At 45.2% G+C, this 25622-nt stretch overlaps 1 protein-coding gene across 3 annotated transcripts in view; it reads right to left on the reverse strand.

The window, feature by feature from the left end:
* Positions 1–3243: 3243 nt before the first annotated feature.
* Positions 3244–25622, reverse strand: part of EML1 (EMAP like 1) — a 225621-nt gene continuing 203242 nt past the window's right edge. For all 3 annotated transcript variants that reach the window (XM_037831901.1, XM_037831900.1, XM_037831902.1), the window contains exons 14-22: positions 25125–25250; positions 24734–24865; positions 22151–22218; positions 20122–20210; positions 9952–10049; positions 9750–9837; positions 8353–8448; positions 5609–5739; positions 3244–4817 (exon numbers count right to left, since the gene is read on the reverse strand). In XM_037831901.1, the coding sequence (XP_037687829.1) occupies positions 4692–4817; positions 5609–5739; positions 8353–8448; positions 9750–9837; positions 9952–10049; positions 20122–20210; positions 22151–22218; positions 24734–24865; positions 25125–25250 (954 nt within the window). In that variant the 3' untranslated portion in view covers positions 3244–4691. The remainder of the gene's footprint in view (positions 4818–5608; positions 5740–8352; positions 8449–9749; positions 9838–9951; positions 10050–20121; positions 20211–22150; positions 22219–24733; positions 24866–25124; positions 25251–25622) is intronic.

Raw genomic sequence — 25622 nt, forward strand, 5'->3', positions numbered from 1 at the left:
AAAATTCCCCTGGGAAGCCATCTGGTCTTGGGCTTTTATTTGTAGGTAGATTTTTGACGACTGATTGGATCTCTTTGCTTGTGATTGGTTTGTTGAGGTCTTCTATTTCTTCTTGGGTCAGTCTAGTTTGTTCATGTGTTTCCAGGAAATTTTCCATTTCCTCTAAATTGTCTAGCTTCTTGGCATACAGTTCTTCAAAATATCCTCTTTTGATTTTTTTAAAAATTTCTTTGGGATCCATAGTATCCTGCTCTCACTTCTGATTCTGTTTATTTGGGTCTTCTCTATTCCCTGGATGCTGAACAATGTTCTTCTGGTCTCTGGAGTTTCAAAACAGTTCTTTCAGAGAGTTTCTGCCTGTTTAATAGTTGTTTTGGTGGAAGGACTGAGTCCTGGAGCTCCCTACTCTGCCATCTTCCCTAGAATTCTCATTGGCTGTGGGTTTTTCATAAATGCCCTTTATCATGTTGAGAAAATTCTCTTTTATTCCTAGTTTTCTGGGTATTGTAATCATGAAACAGTGTTGAATTTTGCCAAATGCCTTTCCTATGTCTATTGAAATGATTACGTGGTTTTCCCCCTTCATTTTATTAATACGGCGTATTACAGTGATTTTCTTATGTTGAGCCACCTTTGCATTTCTGGGATAAATCCCACTTGGTCAAGGTGTATAATCCTATTAATGTGCTGTTGGATGTGGCTTGCTAACATTTCATTAAGGATTTTTGTTTCTATATTCATAAGAGTATTGGCCTGTAGGTTACTTGTGGTATCGGTATATCTCTGGTATCAGAGAAATGCTGGCCTCATGGGATGCCGTTAGGAAGTGTTCCCTCTTTTTATTTTTTGAAAGATTTGAGGATTGGTGTTAATTCTTCTTTGGATGTTGGGTTAAATTCACCAATAAAGCTGTCTGGTTCTGGACTTTTCTTTGTTGGGAAGATACTGATTATTGCTCCAATGTCTTTACTTGTTATAGTTCTTTTCAGATTTTCTATTTCAGTTCTTGGGTCAGTTTTGGTAATTTTTGGGTTTCTAGCAATTTTTCTATTTTATCTAGATTATCTAGCTTGTGTACAATTTTTCATAGTATTCACTTAGAATCCTTTTAATTTCTGTAAGGTTGGAAGTAATGTCCCCATTTGCTAGATTTCAGTTTTTTGTGTCTTCTCTCTCTTTTTCTTAGTCAGTTTTGCCAAAGGTCAATTTTGTTGATCTTTTTAAAGAAACAACTTTTGGTTTTGTTGATTCTCTATTTTTTCTATTGTCCACTGTTTATCTCTGTCCTAATCTTTACTATTTCCTTCCTTCGGCTAGCTTTCATTTTAGTTTGCTCTTTTTTTCTAATTTCTTAAGGTGTACAGTTACGTTGTTGATTTGAGATCTTTCTTTTTTAATGCAGACATTTACAACTATAAATTTTCCTCCAAGCATTGCTTTTGCTGCATCCCATAAATTTGGGTATGCTTTTTTTTTCTTTCATTTGTCTCAAAGTGTTCTGTATTTTCCTAGTGATTTATTCTTTGAGCCAATTGTTAAGAGTTTGATGTTTAATTTCCATGTTAGTGATTTCCAGTTTTCCTACAGTTGTTGATTTCTAGCTTCATTCCATTGTGGTTGAAGAAGATACTTTGCATGATTTCAACATTTTAAAATTTATTGAGAATTTTTTTATGAGCTAATGTCTAGTCTGTCCTGAAGAATCTTTCATATGCACTTGAAAATTACATATAGTCTGCTCTTGTTGGGTGGAGTATGTTTTGTACATGGCTGCTAGGACTAGGTGCTTTATAGTGTTGTTCAAATCCTCTGTTTCCTTGTTGATCTTCCATCTGTGTGATTTTCCCACTATTGAAAGCGGGTATTGAAGTCTCCAACTATTATTGTAGAACCGTCTACTTCTCCCTTCAATTCTGTCAATGTTTGCCTAGATATTTTGGTCTCTGTTTGGTGCACTTATATTTGTAATTGTTATATCTTCTTGAAGAATTGACCCATTTACTAACATATAATGTCTTTCTTTGCTTCTTGTAATGATTTTTTTTTACTTAAAATCTATTTTATCTTCTATCAGTATACCAACCCAGGTCTCTTTTTGTTACTGTTTGTATAGAACATATTTTTCCATCCTTTTACTTTCAACCTTTTTGTGTCTTTGAATCTAAAATAAGTCTCTTGTAGACAGCATCTAGTTGGATCATTTTTTTCAACCCATTCTGCCCAATTTTTAAATTTTCAGTTTAACCCATTTAAAGTGATTACTGATAATGAAGGACTTCTGTCATTTTGCTATTTGTTTTCTATATTTCATATCTTTTTCCTTGGTGGTTACCATGGGAATTATGGTAACATCCTAAATTTATCACCACTTAATTTGAATTGGTGCCAATTTAGTTTAATGTGAGAATTAGATTAAATTTAGCTTTCACACAGGGTGGGGGCAGCTCAGGGGAATGGTAGAGGGTCAAGAAGCCACGCTATAATCAGTGGCCGGTCCTCCTGTTTATCTGCCCACTGTCCTTGCGGAGGTGGAGGCTGGGGTGGGGGAGTAGAGGTTCCTAAAATAGTTTTTAAATTGTTACCAAACTAGCTCAGACAGGCTCTGCAGTTAAAGAACAAAGGAAAGAAGGGTGGAGACTTGTTTCAAATGTTTCCAGTTTGGGCCCGCTGCATGTTTCAAATTTGCTCAGGCTAGTTAGGCTTGTCAAATAGAAGTAACCTCTGAAGTATCCAGCCAATGCAGAAACAGGGGAGGGACTTGCAGTTAGGTGTAGGGAATAAATACTGCTGGGTCTATTGTTCTGTGCGCCAACCCCCACATTTTGGTTGGGTGCCCGTTCTTGCAAGATCATGAATAAATTCTTTTCTTCTCCACAACTGGGTGAGCATTTTATTCCTTTTTAGGAATAGTGCTTGTTTCTCACATTTAAGCAGCACACATTAACTCTGGTCCTGTTGCACTCTGCAACCTGCCCGACCCCCTTATGTCAATTATTAATATGAAAGTGATTCCTTTCTTCCAGTATTTGCATAGTCAAGTAAGTTAACAACTGGACATGGTAATCAAGTTAGATTCTTTATGCTTATCTAATCTGATGAATGCTTATACACCACATGCAAACTATAGTCCCATTTGCAAATGACCCAGATCAGAAAAAAAATCTTTTATGAAACAGAATAGAGTGTAAATCATCTCTAAATTTAGATACTTATATACTTTCATGAAAATAGGTCGATAAGAAATTCACTTCTCAGATTTTATTTCATTATAGAATATATTTGATAAGGATACATACAAACAAATTCATCTTTAATACATGTTGTTTACTGGTGACCTACCCTTTAGCAGCAGGCTGGAGATGTAATTTAAAAAAGTTTCCAAATGTTGCACTTAACCACTCTAAACAACCAGTGCCCTAGAGTTCAGAAAATTCAATTCATTTACTTGTCTATAACAAGTAAAAATCTTAATGTTTGCTTTAAGACTGTTTATTACTCTTCTATTTTAAACTCTGAGATACATTCCCCAATGGAAACAATAAATTTCAATCTGTCACACAATCGAAATGGATAAGGCCTTCTTGACAAATTTATGTCATCTACATTTTACTCATCAGAACGCAATCTTATTTCATACCGTAAAGAGCTGTCCATGCACAACAGACAGGAAAAGAAGCCGCCCTTAGCACTTCACGGAGCCTTTCGAGACTTCTCTCTCCCCTCTGCAGGTTTATGGTACATGTAGAAGATATCTTTTTGACTTGGTCTACTTGGTCTTAAAATACAAATATACAATGTCCATAAGCGTAAGATAGTAAAGCCTAGCCTTACATATTTATTATGAATTGCTAAAATCCTATACAAGTACAATACCGTATCATGCCAATTAATATACAGAGGAAGGTGGTTAAATGTCTCAACCATGAATCAGGGCATGGGAAAAGGGTACAGAAGAGGACGCAGTTCACGCACGTGCCAAGAGGCTGACCGCATCTGGCTGGGCAGGACAGGCTAAGTCACGCTCCGAAATGCCTGGAGACCCTGCTGAAATATGTATGTTAATTTGGAGTAGAATCTGCTTAACACAAGAAGAATAAAACCCCATTCTGATCAGCCTCCCAGAGGGGAATTGAATGATACCTTAGAAAATGGAACCAAATAAAGTCTCATAGTTGCATTTCCTGGTTCAGCTGTGCAAATCCGTAATTCACTCTCTCCTCAATTAATTGCTCCTTTTGGGATCATTTAATCACCAGTGATCATGATTCAGTACCTCATTATTATCATAAATATGTGACTTAGCAAGCTAGTGGTGAAATAGTAAAGACTATATACAATATTTTAAAGGCATTCTGTGACCATTTTTGCAGAGTTCATAGAAAATTTACTAAGTATATACCAGATACTTCTGTTGTCACATAATGTAAACCTTAGAATCTTTTTTTATATTAAATGTGCATTGTTTTATATATTGTACAACAAAAGAGAAAACTGAACTGTTTATCTGATGCGACACCCACTGATACCCTAAGCTAAGGTAACTGGTAGAGGGCATATTTTTCCTGAGGTTTGTAAGAATATTTCAAACAAAACAGAAATCACAGTGACCAAGCTCAATGCAAGTCCGTGTCTTCCTGGGGGTGCCCCGGCACCCCCGGGCACATTCCGCTCCCCACGGTCCTCGCTGGGGACTAAATGACCCGCCACTGCATGATGCTCGTATCTTTCCCACCAGTGGAGATGAGGTGACTGTCTTCATACAGAAAATCTACGTTAGTGACGTGGCTGCTGTGCCCACCGTACACGTGGCTTGGTGCCTGGAAAAGAATGACACAGAGAAAGGTTGAACACAGAGCAAAATCTCTGGATTTGGAAAGTACTTTAATGGTAGATCATTCCTTCATTTCCTAATTAATTCTTTCCTTCATTCAGGAGCTTTTGTTGTGCACCTGCTCTGTGCACAGAACACAGGAGAGACAGAAACACACCACTCGAGAGTCCAGGCTGGCGGGGAGCGAGCCAAGAGCAAACTGCTGCCTTCTGCCGTGACCTGTGCACTATGAGACGGCTGCACCAGGGTCAGCCTGGCCCGCCGGAGGGGCTAACCAGGTGCCAGGGGCTGAGGCTGAGGGTCTCGGAGGAGGAGGAGCAGGTTTGTGGGTTCGTGGTGATGGGCGCCCAGGAATGGAGCTGGCTGCGTGCAGCAGGGTGGAGCACAGGGAGCCGTGGGTGGAGGGGAGGAGTGAGACCCACGAAACCACAGAGGGACACAAGCCAGATCCGAGGGACCCCGGAGGCTGTGTGAGGAGCCTGGCTGCTTCCTGGAGCACAGCGGGGAGGCACCCATGTGCTCTTAAGTGGCTGGGAAATGGGGTCATAGCTACTTTTTTTAAAAAAATACTTTTTATTTTGAAATCATTTCAAATGTACAGGACAGTGACAAAAATACTGCAAAACCAAAACAGAGACCTCCGGTAGAGCCCCCAGGTCTGCATTTCTGAGGGGCAGCACTCACACACAGCACTGATTTACTCAGTCACCAGACAGACAGGTCAGGCTACAAATGCCCCATCAGGGACAGGACGGGGAAAGAGAACAGGTCCTTTACCCTAAACTGTGAGCAGGGGTAGGAGAAGAGGTGCACTTTGCCGAAGTCGTCCCCGGTCGACAGGAGTCTTTTCTCATGGGCCCGACAGACTGCGTTGATGTCGGTTCCGTCCGAGCCTTCCGGCCACACCCCTGAAACAAGACCACAAGCAGCGCTCCACCACCCCGAAACCCAGGGCCTCACTGGGCAGCAGCTGGTCCTAGAGCCCCCCAGGAAAACACAACTGCCTCTCCCCCAGCTTCCATCATCGTGCCCTCCTGTCTCGGGAGATCCTTCAACTTTGCCCCATCCCGGGGTGTGGGAGCAGCGACGGGCTCTGTGTGGGCTGCCTGGGCCACTGCCCACCCTGCGGGCCCCTCCTTGGAGCTAGAGCAGAGAGGGCACCTGGTTCTGAACACGACAGCCTTTGCTTGGTTGTCAAAGCGTCTCATGGAAAGCTGACCAGTCTTCAAGCTGGCAGTTTCCTAACTTTTTTTTTTTTTGGGTAACTTTTTATAGGTGAGAGTCTTTCCAAGGGACTTAGGAACTCCCTGGATCTGCTTGTGCCTTTCAGGTGTTTCTTGATGTCAGCTCTTTGTGGCTGCTGCTTGCCGGGTGGCAGCCCTAGGACCCTGCTCTGTGCCCGCCATCCTCTCCTGGCCGCAGCGTCTAGCTGCCTGGGGGGCCTGGAACATGGCCTGGGAGGTGGTGGGAAACTATTTTGATCTAAATAACTTATGAATATGGGAGCACTGGGTGCACAACTGACAGTTCCAGGATAAAACCCAAGGGTCCTGGTATTAAACACCAGAAACTGGCAAAATGTAGCTCCAAGGAGATTTGTGACATTCTTAACAAGTAACTGACTTTTGGTCTTACATAAAGAGATTATAAACACTGCATTCTCATTATTATTCTGCTATATTGAGGCAATTAATTTTAGGTCATTTATGAAAACACAATCTGAACCTCGACAGAAATGGAAAATTTATTTTAGGGACCAAAAAATGTAACAGCCCTAACAAAAGGTAAATAAATTTAGATTTATGTCATCTGGTCCATTTTGGTCAATTCAGCACAACCTGTTATGAGAAGATTCTAGAGAATAATCTCAGGACCCATTTCCTACAATTGTAAAAGAGTTAAAAATCTCTTTATAGGTTATCAGGAGATAGAAAGAGGGCAGACATTGGCAATCAATGATTAAAGAGTACAGAATGTTCAATAACGCTCATTGAAAAGGTGTGGAAATGAATAGCACAATATCGTGTGTTGGGGGCACAATGCTGTAAGTGTAATTAACAAAGCAGAGTGTGAGTGTGGTTGAAAGAGGGAGGCTCGAGTTGTGTATGTCACCAGAAAGAAAGCTAGAGGATAAAAAAAACTGGGCCTGTATAACTTAGTGAAACCTAGAGTGGATGATGACAGGGGTTAACTGTATAAATGTAAGAAAGTTCTTACATAAACTAGAACAAATGTACACCACTATTACAAGGTGTTAATAAGAGGCTGGTATATGGGAAAAATACAATTAATGCAACTAAGGTCTATAGTTAACAGTAACATTGTAATATTCTTTTGTTAATTGTAACAAAGTTAAATGTCAATAATAGGTGGCTATAAGGGGTCTGGGATTTTCTTCTTTGCAAGAAATGAGAATGTTCTCATATTGACTGTAGTGGTAAATGCATAATTATGTGACTATACCGAGAGCCATTTATTGTACTCTGAGGATGGACTGTATGGTGTGTGAATAAAACTGTTTTAAAAAAACATGGAAAGATGCTCAACATCATTAGCTAATATGGAAATGCAAATCAAAACCACAATGAGATACCACTTCACACCCACTAGGATGATTAATATCAAAAAAATAGAAAATACCAAGTGTTGGTGAGGATATGGAGAAATTGGAACTCTCATACATTATTGGTGAGAATGTAAAATGATGGAGCTGCTGTGGTAGCAAGCTAGGCAGTTCCTCAGAAAGCTAAGTGTAGAATTACCACATGACCCAGCAATCCCACTCCTAAGTATATATCCCAAAGTAAATTGAAAGCAGGGACTCAAACAGATCCCTGCACAACAATGTTCACGGCAGTGTTATTCACAACAACCAAAGTGCGGAAACAACTCATCGACAGATGATGGATAAACAAATGTGGTCCATCCAGACAGTGGAATATTATTCGGCCGTAAAAAGGAATCAAGTGCCGATCCACGCTACAACAGGGGTGAACCTTGAAGTCATCATGTTGAGTGAAATAAGCCAGACACAAAAGGACAAATATTGTATGATTCCGCTTAGATGAAATACCTAGAATAAGGACATTCACAGAGTCAGAAAGTAGGTCGGAGGTTACAGGCTAGGAGGAGGGGAATGGGACGTTACTGCTCCACGGGTACAGGTTTGTTTTGGGTGATAAAAAGGTTTTGGTAATGGATGGTGGTGATGGTGGCACAACATTGTAAAGATAATTAATACTACTGAATTGTATGCTTAAAAACGGTTAAAATGGCAAATTTGTGTTATATATGTTGCCACAATCAAATAAAAAACTCTGTCTCTCTGTTCTTCTCCCCCGGCCGTAGCTGGCGAGCCCTGGCCTTCCCGAGGAACCACAGGGAGCTTGCTTTGTGGGGTTCAGTAAGCAGCAGAGCAGTATGACAAGGCTGGTGACTATGACATTTCAAAGCTATCAAAGAAATATTCTGAAAGTAGACACGTGTCCTGCGTGAACCCGGTGAGGCCTGCAGAAACTTACCAAAGACATGGAACCCCAAAGTGCAGGTGTACGTCGCCCATTCTATGTCTCTCGTCGTTTCCACACTCACAACTTGTTTACAAGCAGAGGGAACCCCTGGAAGAAGCAAACACAGCACTGGTGGCAGCTGTGCCTGAGCCAGGAGGAGTGAGGCCACCGCTGCTCCTGGACAAGCTGAGCCCACACGGCCACACCCCATCGACCACCGCAGCCTCGGGGAGCCATGCCCACAGCTGCCAGCCTCCTCCGGCCTCTTCCCACCTCCAGCGCATCTGTTTCCCAGAGCCTGGCTTCTCCCTCTTTGCCCGTCCTCTGGTAACTCGGCCTCTGCCTGCTCACTGTCCCCACTGGAGCCCCTGAACACAACTGTGTCCCTGCTGCCAGGGTACCCACTACATATGCACACGCAGGCAGAAACGGAAGTGGATGGAAAGTCTCACCAAATGCCAAAGGCTGCCCAGGTGGTGTTTTTCCCTAAACTAGCTCTCACTGGTAGAATACGAGACGTGTCTGAGACTATCCTAGATCCAGGGGCTGTTCCTGAAACCACCACCCTGCTTCTGCACTGGGTCAGGCAGGGCCTTGGAGAGGGTGCAGAGGGGAGCCGTGCGGCCCCTGCCCCGCTGGAGGGGCTCCGGCCCGGGCATGCTTCTCCCCCACCCCTCCCACCAGCAGCCCTGCCTGTCTCGGGCTCCTCCAGTGGAGGAGTTGGACTGGATGGCCTCTCAGTCCTTTCCGGTGCTGCAGTACTTGAATTTGGGTTCACTGGGGGCCCGGGTGAAGGGGATGCTAGGGGGCCCGCCCCAAGGAGGCAGGCAGAGGTGGCAGAAAGGGAGCTGGGGCCAGTAGCGTCACACTGTGAGGGGCCCTCGCTTGGCCGAGGCATCACCCCAAGCAAGCAGGGACCATGACGTCTCCGCCACCCGGCTGGGCAGCAGCCTCTGGCGCCCTGGCCCCTGCCCGCCGCCCCTCTCCATCAGTCTCCATGCCAGGCTTATCGCCATTTCACAGATAAGGAAGTTGACAGCAAATACCAGGCCTCGGGAAGCAGCAGGCAGAAGAGGTGACCCTTACTTGGGGCATGGGAAATGGGGGTAAGCCAGGAAGTGGTGTGGCAGGTGGAGGAAACGCAGGTGAAGTGCTCCGTACCCGCGAGCACCCCCGTGCCTGGAGACCGGGGCCCTCACGTGCTTGGGGGACGCTCGCGGGATCAGCGAAGGGCACGCAGTTAGGCGCTCGCTGGGTGTCAGCCCGCACCGGCCCCGCATCCCGCCAACTCCGCTGTCGTACAGAGGAGGAAACCGAGGCCCACGCACCCACGTCAGTGGGACAGAGGCCACAGTGGGGTGAATGTGTCAGTTCATCTGAACCCAGACGACTCCCGGGGCTCCACTCACAGTAAAGGATTTCATAGTCTCCTGAGTTTGACACGAGGAACTGTGAGTTCATAGACCAGTCCAGGTGAGTGATGAAGCTGGAATGACCCTGGGGAGAGAACAGCAGTTGAGTTTCACCTGCCTTCTAAATGCGCGACTAACGCCGTCCTGGGGAAATGAAACGAGTGCATACATGTTCACAGACAACAGTAAGTGCACTCACTGAGCATCTGCCGACTCGAGTGTATTTTCTCCCGTTGTCGCTAACTCCGTATATATAGATGCAGTTGTCATGAGAGCCAATTGCCAAGAAGTTTCCATCTACAAAGATACGGCAAATTACATCTCAGTTGCTAAAAAGCCTTTATCAGTTACAAGGGATAATGCTGGTTGCCATCACTGATTTAGACAAACTAGCCAGATTAGTGGATTATGTCAAAAAGAAAATTTTCTTTTGAATGAATCCTACACCACTGTCAAAGTCATCTTTTGAAAATAGACATCTGACCTGATCCTTCCCCTTTAAAGCCCTTCCCTGGCCGTCCCTGTCCCCGAGGGCCAGGACGCCACTCCTTGGTGGCCCACAAGGTCCTTCGGGATGTGCCTGCAGCTGCCTTGCTGGGTGCCCCATTCGTCACTGAGCACGAGGCTCTCGGGTCTGTCTGTTTGGCTCACGGTGAACCCCTGGTGGGGCCGAGGACCCCTCTGCCTCTCTTCCAATGGGCCAGTAGTTACTGTTATCTTCACCAGGTTTCTGAAGGAATTAGGCCACAAAGCTTCTGTAGAAACACACTGGAACCTAAAGGCAGAGCCGGTTCTTAGAGCTGACAAATGAGCACGCCAGGGTGGCCCAGAGCAGGAAGAACAAGGATATATCACACTGGGGGAGAACGGGGTCTGAGAGACTGGACAGAGGGCAGAGCGGTGGGTGGGGGGCCGGGGGGCTCAGCGCCCCAGCTCGGGGACAGTGGACAAGTCATTTCCTTTCACGGAGCATCGGTTCCTCCAGCCACAAAACGCGGCAGGTGATGCCTTTGCAAGCAACTGAGAAGATTCCCTTGGGCAATATTTGCAAAGCACTAGCAGTTATGGACGCACAGAAGGGCTTCGAGGGGTTGGCGCTCTCTTGCTCTCACCTCTTGCCTCCCATTTCCCTTTTCCGAAGGTAGGGAACCCTGCAGCAAACAGCCAGGCCTGGTGCTCAGGAAATGGCACTTCAGGATTCTTGGCTTAGGTCAGATCAAAGTAGGGGTGTTGGCAGGACTGAGCCAGCCTGTCCAAGGAAACAGATGTTGTCCCCAAAGGGATGGGGGCCACCGGGCCAAGCGCTGCTGACGCCCCCTGACTGGCCACCATCTGTGCCGGCCCCAGGGAGTGCCAGGGGGCTGCAGGGCAAACCACCTGATCCAGAACTCAACTCCTCCAAGCAGCCTCAGCACTGAGCATAGCAACAGTGATGAAAACAAATGCTAAATGCTAACAACAATTACTGTTAAGTAATACTACTTATTATAGCAGTCGACGTTTAGAGTGCCTTCTGTATACCAGGTACTGTTACAAACTCTTCCCATATTAACTCTATTTAAGCATCATAATGATCCTGCAGTATCATTGTCCCTCTTTTTCAGGAGAGGAAACTGAGGTCTAGGATGGTAGTGACTCGGCCAAGGTCACAGGGCATTAGGGGAGCTGGGATGAGAACCAGGCAGCCTGACTGCAGAGCCTGAGCAGTTAGTGGCTTAAATACAGCCCCCACCCCCACCCCCACCCCGCCCCAGCCAAGGGGAGGGAGCGGCTGCTCACCTGACAAATGAAATGCCAGCCTGGCGGGCTGTGCACTGCTAAGCAAATGGTCTCAAAGGACTACCTTACCCTTTGTTAATTCCAAAATTATAAGCACGCTTTCAATGGAACCATTTGTTATTTAATAAACAGGTTTTGGGCAATTGGCTAATTATTTAAGGAAAAAAAGTTAAGTTAGACTTTACCACCACCCCCTTTGAAAATCAACATTAAGGTATATTTACATGCAATAAAATGCACACCTTTAAAAATACCAGTTAAAGGGTTTTGCAAACACGTAAACCTGTGTAACCACAGCCCAGTATCTGTTTTTGAAGGTGAATGAGAAATGTGGCTTTGCAATCTCCCTGGGTGGCCCGCTGCTATCTGCAACAGCCTTAACCGGAGTGTAGTCCCTCTTTGAAAACTCGACAGTCTCCACACGGCTGTTTTAGCTCCTACTGGGTGGGGAGACCCTCAGTGTAAAGGGAAACAAGCCGATGACACCTGTCCACGGCCCCAGGCCTTGAGCAGCACACAGAGTGACGCAGAGCCCGAAGAGACTTCCATCATCTTCTGGGCCAACTCTGTCCCCCCTGACCAAATTCGTGGTTTCCCTCGCACATGTACCCCAGGGCTGCCCTACTTCTGGTGGCTGGATGTGGCTCAGCTCCCACCACTCAAGGGGACTCTCCCCGTTGACCTGGCACCTGCCTGGGAAGACTGGATAAGAACACTGAGGTCAGAAAAACCCGGGTCCAAATCGCAGCTCTTATCTGTGTTCATCTGTAAATATACAAACCTGGATGGCTTCCCTAAAACATAAAAATCTAACAGCTTCAGTCTCGATGCTGCCCTGAAGCCAGACGAAACCCAGGGAATGCCTATTCCTCTGGTCCTACAGAGAACTTCTTCCTGGAAACAGTCCTCCTCTTCCACTGGTAAATTTTCCAAGTCTCCTTCCCTAGTCCCTCAGACTAGGAAATTCCAGGGTACACTCCACAAAGATAAGCTGGTATTTGGTCCAAAATGCAGGTCGGCTGGAGCTGAGTTCATAGAGATGAGAGAGCAAGAACTTGGTCAGACGAGGCTGGCAACCCTGGCTCCTCTCGGTTGCGAGCCTGCTCTTCTCCAGGTTCCCAGCTGGGGCCTTTCCCAAGATCTGCCCGACACTGCCTCAGTGTAATTGCCTCAGCTGTCCATCGGCTCTGCCTCGGCCACCGACTGGGTCCCCCTCAGCCACCCACCACGTTCCCCTGGGCTGTCCACCGGCTCTGCCTCGGCCACCCACCCAGTCTCCCTCAGCCGTCCACCGGGTCTGCCTCGGCATCCTGGTGAGTCAGCGTGCAGGCAGGAAGCCTGACCTGGGGGGCCTTGGAGGGAGGAGTGAGATCTGGGCGGTGGGCACTACTGGGCATGGGGTTTTGGGCTCAGAGACAAGACTGCCATGTCTGTATGGGGAACAGTGCAGCGGCACAGCCTGGTGAAATCCAGGTGCCAGGGGTGGGAGGTCTTTAATAAAACACAGAAGAGATGGGATTTGATGTGGAGGTGATACAAGTCAACACCAGATTCTCGTTCATTCTAATAAAAGCAGAAAAAATTAAAGAACAGATAAACACAGTCGCATGACCAATTGCCCTTAGTCCATTCTGATCTTCTCTCTTTCATCTTCTTATTTAGATTTTTATCCTAGTTGCAGTGGGTTGGAATTAGAACAGGTAGGCAGGCTAAGTATGTGCTTTTGGGCTTAATGAATATATTATTTTCTTCCTTTCTCCTTTCTCTTAAAAACCCCAATTGTAATTCAACCAAAACTCCTGATGTCTAAGTATGAGAATGTTCACTACAGCACTTCTGTATTTCAAGAAACTCTAAGGGATCTAGCATTTTACCAACCATCCTTGTTGACTATGGATCCAGTAAAAAGTCACATAACATTAGCCTAGATAAGACCATCTTATTCAAGATAGCTGAAGAATGAAAAATATTTAATAGAACATTACTGAGATGGCTATTACACGGTCTGTGGACATTCTAAGTTCACAGTTCTCAGAGTGCCAAGAATCCCTAACCCTACTCTGAGCGAGGCTGAGTGCCCACCCAAAAAGCTCTGTTCCTTGGCTGGTTCCAGGTGTGTGCCGTGGTCCCGGACTGTCTTCCAAACCTCTCTTCAAACAATGGCCAGATACAGACCAGCCACTGAAACCCGGACCTCCCGTGAGTACCAGAGAATCAAGAAATAATCTGAAAGGCTGAGGCTCTTAGTCCTGCTGTTCAAGTTTTTGACTGTATAGTTTAGCTTTATGAGGTAACTGTTTGGGCCCCGCATCCCCCTGCACCTGACACTAACCTTAAAGAGGATTCACAAAGCAGCCCTGATCCACCCTGAAGCCCAGATCCATGGAGCCCCAGGCAGCGTAAGGGTCAGTGCTTGCCTGGGTCACTGAGGGCAAAAGCAGCATGTACCCATGGCCGGCTCGTGGCTCATGACTCTTCCCAGCATCCTGGGGGGTCGTCGCCATCTAAAAAGCTCAAGAACTGTCCGCTTTTCTCTGGCAGCGATCACAAGGGGATCGAGAAAAGAGCCCTCCCAGTGTAACGATGCCTCTGCCTTTTAGTGTGCACAGCTCGGGGAACTACCTGGCAGATGGGCCACAGATCCAGGCTGGGATTTTGGCAGCAGCCTTCTGAAATTCCACGAAAATGGCAGTCTGTGTCTGGGGACCTAATGTTTTTCTCTTTTCTTTTTGTCTGGAACCTGTAAATATCTGAATTCAAGAAGGGGCCAGTAATCTATCACAGTATAGACGATGCGGTGGAAAAAGTGTGGTGCAAGTGGAATACTCTGATCATACTCCGCTTACTATAGTAGCCAGGTACATCACGGTTAGTTTCGTCTACCTTCAGGCATCTGACAACTCTTTATTGAGCACCTATTGGTGTCAGACCCTCTGCCAGGTGCTGGGCACACAGTGCAGAACAAATCAGGATCCTGGGCTCCTCCCCAAGGATCTGAGCCTCGGTTTGGGTGCTGTTCCTGGGATCACCACGGCCCTCGCGGTGGTGACAGCACTGTCACCCATGACATCTGCGCAAGGTTTCCACCCTTCAAAAGGCGCATTCTCATACCCTCTTTCATTTGCGCCTCACAAGAACTTGCTGTGCGATTCGACAAGGGTCACCTGGCTGATGAAGAGGGCACGGGATTAAAGGCGGGTGGCCTGGCTTTGGCCCAGGATCTTGCCTTGACCCTCCACAGCCTCCAGACAGTGACGAGACCTGAGAGGCAGAGTCACCCGAAGAAGGAGCTCACTGGCCTCCAGGGAATGGAAACAGACACCACAGGCACCTGTTCACATTTGCAGGAGGGGAGACGTCTGCAGGCTTTCCAGGGAAAAGATGGGATGAGGCCCTCTTGGACTTACTGGGGGTTCAAAATAACTAAGAAAATGAGAAAAATGCAAAAGGATGCAGAGTATTGGTTAGAATTAACAGAAAGAAATATGATACTGAAAAGGTCATGAATGAAAGGCATTCATTCTGAGTCAAACAAGGTTCTTCCCAACATGGAAAAAAGGCTCCCTAGGGGGCTGGGGCAGCTGTATGTTTAAACAGAGAAGTTATGAGCTTTGTCTGGGCACAAGCACAAAGCTTCCAAAAGGGGTGTTCTTTCTATACAGTTACTTCTAGAGATCCAGAACGCAACCCCATTGCGAAGTAGAGATGGCACTGTCCATCGGCTTACAGAACAGACAATCCTACAAAACAGCAGCAGCTCAGTCTCAGCCAAGCGTTTCCAAGGACCAGACTGCGGTTCCCAAGATGTTAATGTAGCCAAATGCCTTGCGTATCACAGTAAAAGGCATTCCATGAGAAGGCTTAGAAACCATGACCCCCCAGCAGCAATGAGTTACGGCCAGATTGTTCTCTCCAAACATCATTTCAGACATAAAAGGCACCATGGCACCTTGCAGAAAATGCCAATATAGGTCTGAGGCAAGAAATGTCTAAGATGATCCCGGAACAACGTGCTATGCCAGAGGGTAAGTAGGAAAGGCTACTAAGGCCACGTCGGAGGACGCAGGAGCCAGATGGAAAGTTCCAGTCTTGCAGGCTGCTGAGAGCACCACAGTGCTGGGAACAGGGACGAACCCTCTGAAAGGCACGCTCGGGAGGGGTTGAGAGGGGAAGCAGATGCTGTGTATCTGTCCCCAATCCTTCACAAATCATTTCAGAAAATACAGGAGGAAGGAAAACCTCCCAATTTCATTCTCTGGGATCAACGGTACTAACAAAGGCGGACAAAGACATCCCAAGGAAAAAAAGAGACCAGTATCATTCATGAGCACAGAAGAAAAAGTCCTCAACAGAGTAGTAACACATGGAGTCTAGCAATATATAAAAAGATTATATGATCAAGTGGAATTTATCCCTGGAATGCAAAATTAATCTGCAAATCAATTAATGTAATATGCGGGACACTGATTACGTGCTTCAACTTGGCGGGCCTGGGCTGGGGGACCTGATCAGCCCCTGGGGAGGGTGGTGGGCACGGGCGACAGCGCCCTCCGCAGCCCCCCGGGCCTGGGAAAGTGAGGCCGGAGGCAGGCCCCATTTCCTCACCCAAAATAACACTGTTGGGGGAGGCTTGCCGGAGGGAACCGCCTTTTCCCCACCCCCTTATCTTGCCCGGACACTCCCCGTTGCCAGTGCAACTCCCATCACCACCAGTGCGCATACATTGTTGCCAGACACCGTTACCGGAGCAACTCTCGCCCCTTTTCAATCAACCTCCGTGCCCTCTCAGAACCAATCCAAGCCTTTAACCTCTACAGCTACCCTGCCCTCTAAACGCCCGATATAAGCTTGTACTCTCCCCTAATAAACTCTCTTGGCTTCTTCACCGTAAAAGAACCGTGTCCCGCCTGTTCCTTTCTCGCCGCCCTCCATACTTTGCACGCCTACGCCGGGGACCGGGCCCAGTCCCCCGCCTCGCCCTCGCCTCCGGGAAAGAGCCCCCGCCGCGGTACCCTCCAAGCAATCCTGAGAGCCTAGGATTTGGCAACCGGCCGCCACCTCCCCCCCCCCCAGACGAGTCAACTGCGACCGCAGTAATACACCATATTAATAAAGTAAAAAAACTACAGGATCATCTCAATTGATGTAGAAAAAGCATTCGACAAAATCCAACACTGACTCATGATAAAAACTCAAAACCAAGTCAGATTACAAGATAACTTCCTCAGCATGATGAAGGGCAGCTGGCATCATACTTAAAGATGGCAGACAGAATGCTTTCCCTCCTAAGACTGGTAGCTAGGCAAGGATTCCATTCCTGCTGCATTTGTTCAGCGTTGTACTGGAGGTTCTAGCCCGTGCAATAAGAAAAAATAAATGCATCCAGTTTGGAAAGGACAAAGTAAAATGGTCTTTATTCGCAGTTAACATATCCTATGTGAAGAAAATCCCAAGGATTCTGAAAAAAATTGACTGAAACTAATAAATGAGTTTAGGGCGGTCACACTATATAAGATTCATGTACAAAAAAATCAATTTTATTTTTATATACTAGTAATGAACAATCTGAAAATAACATTAAGAAGACAATTCCATCCACAGTGGCATAAAAAACAACTTACTTGGGAATAAATACCTTTAACAAAGGGAGTATAAGACATGAACACTGAAAACTACTAACCATTGCTGAGAAAGACTAAAGAAGATCTAAATAAATAAGAGACCTTCCATGTTCACTGATCTGAAGACAGTATTATCAAGATGCTAATACTCCCCAAAGTAATCTAGAAATTCAATGTAATTTACACCTATTAAAATCTGAGTAGGCTTTTTTACAAAATAGAAATTGACAAGCTGATCCTAAAATTTATATCAAAAGGGCAAAGGACAGTCCATGAACAGATAAATGGATAAATAAAATGTTATGTATACACACAATAGAATGTTATGCAGCCATAGAGACGAAGGAAGTTCTGATCCATGCTACAACATGCATGAACCTTGAAGATATTATGCTCAGTGAAATAAGCTAGACACCAAAGGACAAATACTGTAGATTCTACTTAAATGAGGCAACTAGAACAGGAAAATTCATAGAGCTAGAGAGTAGATTAGACGTTACCAGGGGCTTGGGAGAGCAGGAATGGGGAGTTATTATTTGACAGGTGTAAAGTTTTTGTTTGAGATGATGAAAGAGTTTCAGAAATAAATAATGGTGATGATTACACAATTTTGTGATCAAATGGTTAAAATAGTAAATTTTATGTTATGTATTCTTTACCACAATAAAAAAAAAAGTACCAAAAAAATGCAAAGAACCTAGAATAGCCAAAATAAATTTGAAAAAGAACAACAAATTGGATGGGTCATAAAAACCAATTTCAAAACTTACTCTAAAGCCAGAATAATAAAGACTGTGTGTTTTGGGAACAGGACTAAGCATATAGGTCAGTGGGACAGAATTGAGAATTCTGAAATAAATATTTATGGTTCATTTATTTTCAACAAAGGTGTCAAGATAGTTCAGTAAGTTCAATACAGAAAGAATTGTGTTTGTAATAAATGATACCGGGGAAAATTAGATATAGTGCTGGTTTGGAGCTGTTATTACCCCAAGAAAGGCCATGTTCTTTTAATACACTCCTGTGGGGCAGACCTATTGTGGGTGGGACCTTTTGCTTAGGTTGTTTCCGTGGAGATGTGACCCAGCCCATTCAGGGTGGGTCTTACTCCCCTTGCTGGAGTCCTCTATGAGAGGATAAAAGGCAGATGAAAAACAGAAACCCCCGGAGACATTTGGAGACAGCCACTGAAACCAGAACCAGGAGAGAAGGCCCAGCAGATGTTGCCAGGTGCCTTCCCACGTGACAGAGGAACCCCGGACGCCAGCAGCCCTTCCTCAGAGAAGGTGTCTTCCTCTTGATGCCTTAAATGGGACATTTTCATGGCCTTAGAGATGTAAATTTGTAACCTAATAAAACCCCATTGAAAAAGCCAACCCATTTCTGGTATATTGCATTCTGGCAGCTTTAGCAAATAGAAACAGATATCTATATGCAATAAACAAACAAACTTAGACTCTTATCTCTCACCATACACAAGAATTAATTCAAAATGGATCAGAGACCTAAATGTAGAAGCTAAAACAGTAACTCTTCTAAAAGAAAGCAGAGGAGAAAACTATCTTGACCTTGGACACAATATCAAAAGCATGATCTGTAAAGGAAAAATTGATAAACTAGACTTCATAAAAATTAAAAATCTTTGTGTTTTAAAAGACATCATTAAGAAAATAAAAAAGACAAGCCACACACTGGGAAAAACATTTACAAATCATATATCTGATAAAGAACTTGTATACAGAATATAAAGAACTCTTATAACTCAATAGTAAGACAAGCAGCCCAATTTAATGGGGAAAATATCTGAGTAGCTAATTCACCATAGAGGACATATGAATGACTAATAAGCACATTAAAATATACTCAATGTCATCAGCCATTAAGGAAATGCAATTAAAACCACAATGAGATCCTCTATACACCTCTTGGAAGGGCTGTAACTAGAAGGACGGGCAATGACGAGGATGGGCGAGGATGAAGAGGAGCTGGAACTGGTGGGAATGTAGAACACAGTCACTTTGGAAAACAGTTTCATAAACAGTTAAACCCAAATTCAACACACAACCCACCAACTCCACTCCTAGGAATTTACCCAAGAGAAATGAAAACATATGTCTGCAAAAGACAGATAGATGAATGTTCATAACATTATTCACAACAGCTCCAAAGTAGAGACTATACAAATGTCCATTCACTAACGAAGAAACAAAATGTGAGGTATCCCTAAAAGGAATACTATTCCTCAATGAAAAAGGAACAAATTACTGATAAATGCAATAGCATGATTAATCTCAAAATCATTATTCTAAATGAAAGAACTCAGATGCAATAGACTACATACTGCATGATTCCATTTACATGAAATGTCCCGAAAAGGCAATTTAAAGGGACAGAAAGCAGGTAAGTTGTTGCCTAGGGCTGGGTGGGAATTAATTACCAAGGGGCTTGAGGGAACTCCTGGGGGTGATAGAAAGGTTCTAAAGCTGCACTGTGGTAATAGCTGCACAACTCCATAAATTTGCTAAACATCAATGAACTGTTATTTACAATGGGTGAATTATTGTATGTAAATTATACTTCAATAATTGTTAAAAAAAGAGTCTCTATATAAATACATATGCAAATACAGATGTCTGGGAACTGCTTGAAAATACTATGGAAGCAGGGGCAGTGGTTGGAATTATAGATGAATGTGACTGGCCAACAGTTGAAACTGGGTAACAGGTGTGTGGGGGTCCATTGGGCTATTCTGTCTAATTCTGCCTATGTTTGAAATTTCCCATAATAAAAGGTGCAAAAACACACAGGCATAGTCTAGTTCCATGAAGAAGGAGGGAAGTGAACCCAAATGGCATTTAATTTCAGTTTCACCCTGAGGAGTCTTGTGAATTTTCTTCTGTATAGACATCTACATGGAACTGCATAATTCTGATGGACTTTTAACAACAGTGCATGCGTTGTATTCCAACCTGGTGAGTACCGCATTACGGAGAGCTGTTCATTTCCATCCGTGTGAACGGTGACTAAGTCTTTTGTTTCTGTGTCAAACACAAACCACCTGTTGTAAACATGAGAAAAAGTACAAGTGAGAAAATGAAGTGAGACTATTAAAAACTATTCAACATAAGGGCTTAATAAATACTCTGTGTTTGCTTAACAAGAAAGTTGATTCCTGTGATGGTTTGAAGCTGTATGTACCCCAGAAAAGATCATGTTCTTAAAGCTAATCCATTCCTGTGGGTGTGGACGTATTGTGGGTAGGTACTTTTGATTAGGTTGTTTCAGTTGAGGCCTGCCCCAGGTGGGTCTTAATCCTCTTACTGGAATCCGTTATAAGATGAAATTCAGAGAAGCACAGAGAGAAAAGCCAGAGAAGCTGAGAGGGGACATATGGAAGCAGAGAGAAACCTCAGAAACAGAAGAAGCCACTGAAGCCAGAAGCTGGAAGCAATGAAACCCAGGAGAGAAGGGAGAGCCCAGCAGACAGGCAGAAGCCTAGCAAGGGGCCCTGGCCACAGGAAGCTTATGTAGAGGGTAACCCAGGACCAAGCTGGATGGCCCAGGGGCTGGGGCTGGGACAGCTGCCAGGGTGGCTGACATTCTGAACTGAGCTGTGAGTCTAGACTACACAAAAGCTAGTACACAGCAGCAGGGGGAGAGACAGGACAGAGAGAAAGGAAGGGAGGTGAGCAGAGGATTGGTCTAGGATAGCAGAATTTAACCTCTCTGGGCTCAGTTTCCTCAACTGGAAAATGGAGATAAGAATCCAGAGCTACTCTGCAGGATCAATATTAAAACCAAATTATAATGATGCCAAAGTGTTCTGTATCCTCTAATAAGGACACGGTACTCAGTCAGTGCTTGTTGAGTGAATGACTGAACGCTCCTGTCCATTTTATTCTCAGGTGCTTGCAGTAAGTTTCCAGAATGAAAAGGAATGTGTGTTCCCTGCTGCTGCAGTTTCAACCTGATGACACCACTGCTGCCAGCATGTCTACTGAGCCAGAACCACTGCCTGCCTGCCCTCCATGGAGGGCCCTAACCCAGTGCCTGCAGCTGGAGCAAAGAGCGAAAAGGAAGGTGGGGTATGTGGTACCTTCAAACATTTTCATGAGGAATTCTGTTGACAACATGGTGCCCACCTCCTATGACTTATTTCTTTAACATACTTTCTACAGTAGTATCTTTTTAGAGGGAGGGAATCTAAGTAGTATCTTTTTAGAGGGAGGGAAGGAAACCACCAAAAATATCTGAATTAAAGGTATACTGTGATAAACAAAATCAAGGTGATCAGGACCTGTAGAGTCATGATAATGAAAATCACTCCCACACCTGCCAGGAATCAGAGAAGATGCCCCATGTGCATCACCTCCGCAGACGCCAGGCAGGTAATATTAATATCATTTTACAGGAGAAAGAAACAAACTCAGAGAGGGTAAGTAACTGGCTTAAAAACACACTTGCTGCTAAGGGGCAAAACTGAGATCCAAACTGAGATGTGCTTGGCATTCAGGAGGTGCGTGGTAAACAGTATAAGCTGAATCGGAATATGAGCTACACAATAGGGGCAGTTCCCAAAATTTTCAAAGGGCAGCTAGAAAAAGCATTTTTAAACTTGTGGAACTTTGACACACTTTCTAGCCTGATTCCAAGGTTTGGGTTCCTCCCACAGCCTCCAGATTAGGGCATTTTCAAGCAGGGTTTAATGAGCTCCACAAGTCCACTAAAACTCAAGGAAAATTTACATGTATGTGTGTGTGGGGGGTCCCCTTTTCTAGGAAAGAGAGGCCATAGCTTTCCTCAGATTTCCAAAGGTCCAAAACGCGAAGCACCACTGCTTTATGTTATTGCTTTTGAGTTTTGACTTAGTTTTTGATAACATCACGAGAAGCTGAGAAGATGCAGCCAAGAGCTGAACAGTGCCAGTTACTAGAAAAATAAAAACCAGCCCTTTCTCCACAAGCTTTGAAAACACAAACCATGCTGCTGTGGCCTTACCTCCCAGTCAGTGTTCCAACTGCAACCACAGACCCTGAAGGATGAAAACCAGAAGACTGAGCTGGGTCCTAAAATATTGTAAAGGAAGTGTAAATTGATGGCCAGACACAGCACGACAGCATAAAACACAAAGAACAGCTCTAGATCTGGGGGATATGGGGTGACATTTAGATGGCTCTTTGCTCTCCAGAGGGGAAAATCTTTTCCACTTGGCTGAATATCTTGTTTGAATAATACTAAATTATTAGCCTTTTAGATTTTGTCTCTCTGATTTCTGTCCTTTCATAGCTATGGAATCAGATGAAAGAGAAACAAATAAACGCTCTTCTTCCAAGCCAGGGTCTGTATCCCAGCCCTGGTGCAGCCTCCCGCTTGTCGACGGAGTGCTTGATCCGACTGGAATTAGAGCGCTGTACCCAGTTCCATCATGCAGGGACTGGCTGGGGGCTCACTCAGTGTCCAACGCCAGGGCAGCCCTTGAAGGCCCTGGAAGGGTCCTGGGAGGAGCAGGGCACAGCCTGGGTGCTAGCCTAGCAGGGTGTACACACCTGCTAGTTACTAACCCTGACACCAGATGGAACACGGTGGGTGGAAGGAGAAGAAACATAGTGCTGTGCAGTCACGGGGTGGGGGGCACAGTGAGGCTGCCCTGGGTGGGGGAGGAGGCTCAGGGCTCACGGTGGGGAGGGCAGCTGACCTGGGCCTTCCAGTGCAGGGAGAACTGTCCTGGGGTGGGTGGGAAGTGGTTTCTGGAATCGGGGGTCACAGGAGCAACTGCATGACAGAAGGCGTGGAGGCAGCAGGGATCAGGGCACGTGTGAGGGCAGGGGCAGAGGGCAGGGAGTGAGGAGTGGCAAGGAGGGCTGCCTTGCTAAGGACTTGGGTCCCTGGGTAGTAATGACATGAGGGTTGGTTTTTCAGTAAAAGCAGCTGGCATGAACGAACTGTGTTTGGGAAGGAAAATCACTTGGCAGGAGTGTTTAGGACTGAGTGAAGTGAGAAGAGAATAATCACAGGAAGACTGAGAAAAAAAGACAATAGCAATGGGAATGGAAATAAAAGGGTTGTGAAATTGCTAGATAAACTAAAACAATAAGAGACCAGAAAGAAACTTTTCAGATACTGATTACATTGTTTCAATGTTTTTTCCAAACCGGGAGCTGCGATTAAGCTCCTGGCTGTCAAGCACAGACAAATGGAAATCGGGTTCCCCGGAAGCCATGCCGTTTCCAAGGTCCCACACAATCCTTTGAGCCTCATAGCATTTTCCAGGTGCAGAGAGGTTAAACGTTCCTGTCCCAAGTCCTGAGGCCAGTAAGTTAAGCCAGGACAGAACTGCCTGTCTTTCTGGCTTCCAGGTCAGAGCCTCTGCCGGAAGGCAGGTGGGTGGCCAGAGCCTGGCAAAGGGCTGGGAGGCAGTAACTCCCCCTGCTCCAGTGGGCGGCCGTGTCCACTGAGACCACCAGGGAGGCCGGGCCGCTGTGTCCAGGGTCGGAATCACCTCCACCCCCTCCTCTACCCCCACATCTGCCCCAGGCCCATCTGCCTGCCGGTGCCCCCCCTCCCACTCAGCCCCGTCCTGCCACCTCGGGCCACACCACCGTCTCTCCCGTGAGGCGCTTTCCTCTCGTGCTTGGCACACTACCAGAGCGTGTCTTCTCCGGAAGTGAAGGAGGGGAAGGAATGAGAGCTGAAATCCGGACCCAACACCCTGGGATGTGCCAGCAGCTCTGGGGGGCAATGAAGGGATGCCCTGTGGGGAGTCCCGAGTGGCTGTGTCCTTAAATGGATTATGAAGGCTGTCACTAGGGCAAGCAGCACAGAAGCGGGCATCTGATTCCCTACAGTCTGGTCTGGTGGACAGAGCCTGTCTGGGCGTCAGGCTGAGTGGGGTGTAAACCCGGGCTCTATCACCTACTGTAAACTTAGTGACCCTGGTCAAGCTACTTAACTTCTCTAAGCCTCGATTTCCTGATCAATAAAATCAGGGTTAACCAGAAACAAACTTCAATCCACAAGGCTGCTGGCAAGGACTAAAGTTAAGGCATGTAAAGGGCATGGCAAGCAAACAGTGCTCAACACATTGGAGAAACGACCATATTGCATGTCAGGAAAGGCTATTTCAGGACTCTGCTGTGTAAGGGGATCTGAGTTCCTTTTGGAAAGAGGTGCTGACTTTAAAACCCTTTACCTATACCATCAATTTCACAAGTTGTAGAGATAAATTAAATTGTGTGTTTTCAGTACAGCTTGTAATTTCTCATTCAAAAGATACCACGTAAAAAGAACACAGGCTCATAAGTATTTCTCAGCCTTCAAGTCAATCAAGAGAGTCTGTGCACTCACAAAACCTGACAACCATTTGGAACAACTAACTTGTCCAGAATTTAACAGTAAACTTCAGGATTAGATGGCTGAGACCACTACAGCCGTGTTAAAAGCAAAATAATTCTCAGGAGATAAAATAAATGACATTTGCTTTAGGATATATTTTAAATCGTTATTAATTTCATGCAAAAAATAAGTAACCATGTTCCAGATGAATTTTTTAAAGAAAAATGGAAATGTAACATGCATGCCTACCTCTATTATTTTGTCCCAGACGGGCCGGTGGCCAACTGCGTCCCAGAGGGTGGCGTGCCTGTCGTGTCCACAGGTCAAGAACTGAGGCCTTGAGGCGTGGGTGGCCAGGCCCCAGAGTTCATCAGTGTGACCCTAAAAGAACCAAGACAAATGGAAGCTCTCGAAGATACTATGGTCAGCACTCACGAGCCTTTGGGATGACTCGTGATAGCTTCTCTTTAAAACTGCTCTTAGCAGTTTTTTTCCTTCTTAACTTATGGTAGCAAATGAAACTCCGAAGTTGAGACAGATTTAGTATAAAACTTAGGAATAATCACCCTTTGTAATGCTTAATTGTACTCTAATGTAATATAAAAAGGGAGCGTGGGGGGACTGCCAAGCTGGACCGTACCTGAGTTATGGGTGCAAAGTCCCCTGACAGAGTACCCTGTAGGACGAAATTTCTAGTTGTTCCTATCAAGAGCATGTCACCTTTCCCCTCGGCCACGGTCCGTATTGGACCAAACTGTTCTGGGATCTGCATTGAAAAGAGTCATATGAAAAGAAAATATTTTAAATTTATTTCTCAAAACTCAAATCATTCAAAACACTTGCTTATACTGAACACTGACAGCTCCTGATAGTCATACAGAGAGCAGAAAGGCCCACAACCAGTACTTGTTGAGTGAATGACCAAAAGCCCAAACCTGATTTTTAAATTTCAAACATTTAGTGTATCTTAAAAGAATCAGCAAGAGTGAGGTTATTCAAAAGTCATTAGAACACTTTTCTTTATAGAATTAACAAATAACAAATGCAATTGGTTAGTTTACTCTTTACTTAGTATGCCTTCTGATAGCAATAACAGATAAAATTTAGAAAAAGTAAAGAATAATATGACATTGCCATA

This window comes from Choloepus didactylus, chromosome 4 (assembly GCF_015220235.1).
Source record: "Choloepus didactylus isolate mChoDid1 chromosome 4, mChoDid1.pri, whole genome shotgun sequence".
In the NCBI taxonomy this organism is placed as follows: domain Eukaryota; kingdom Metazoa; phylum Chordata; class Mammalia; order Pilosa; family Megalonychidae; genus Choloepus; species Choloepus didactylus.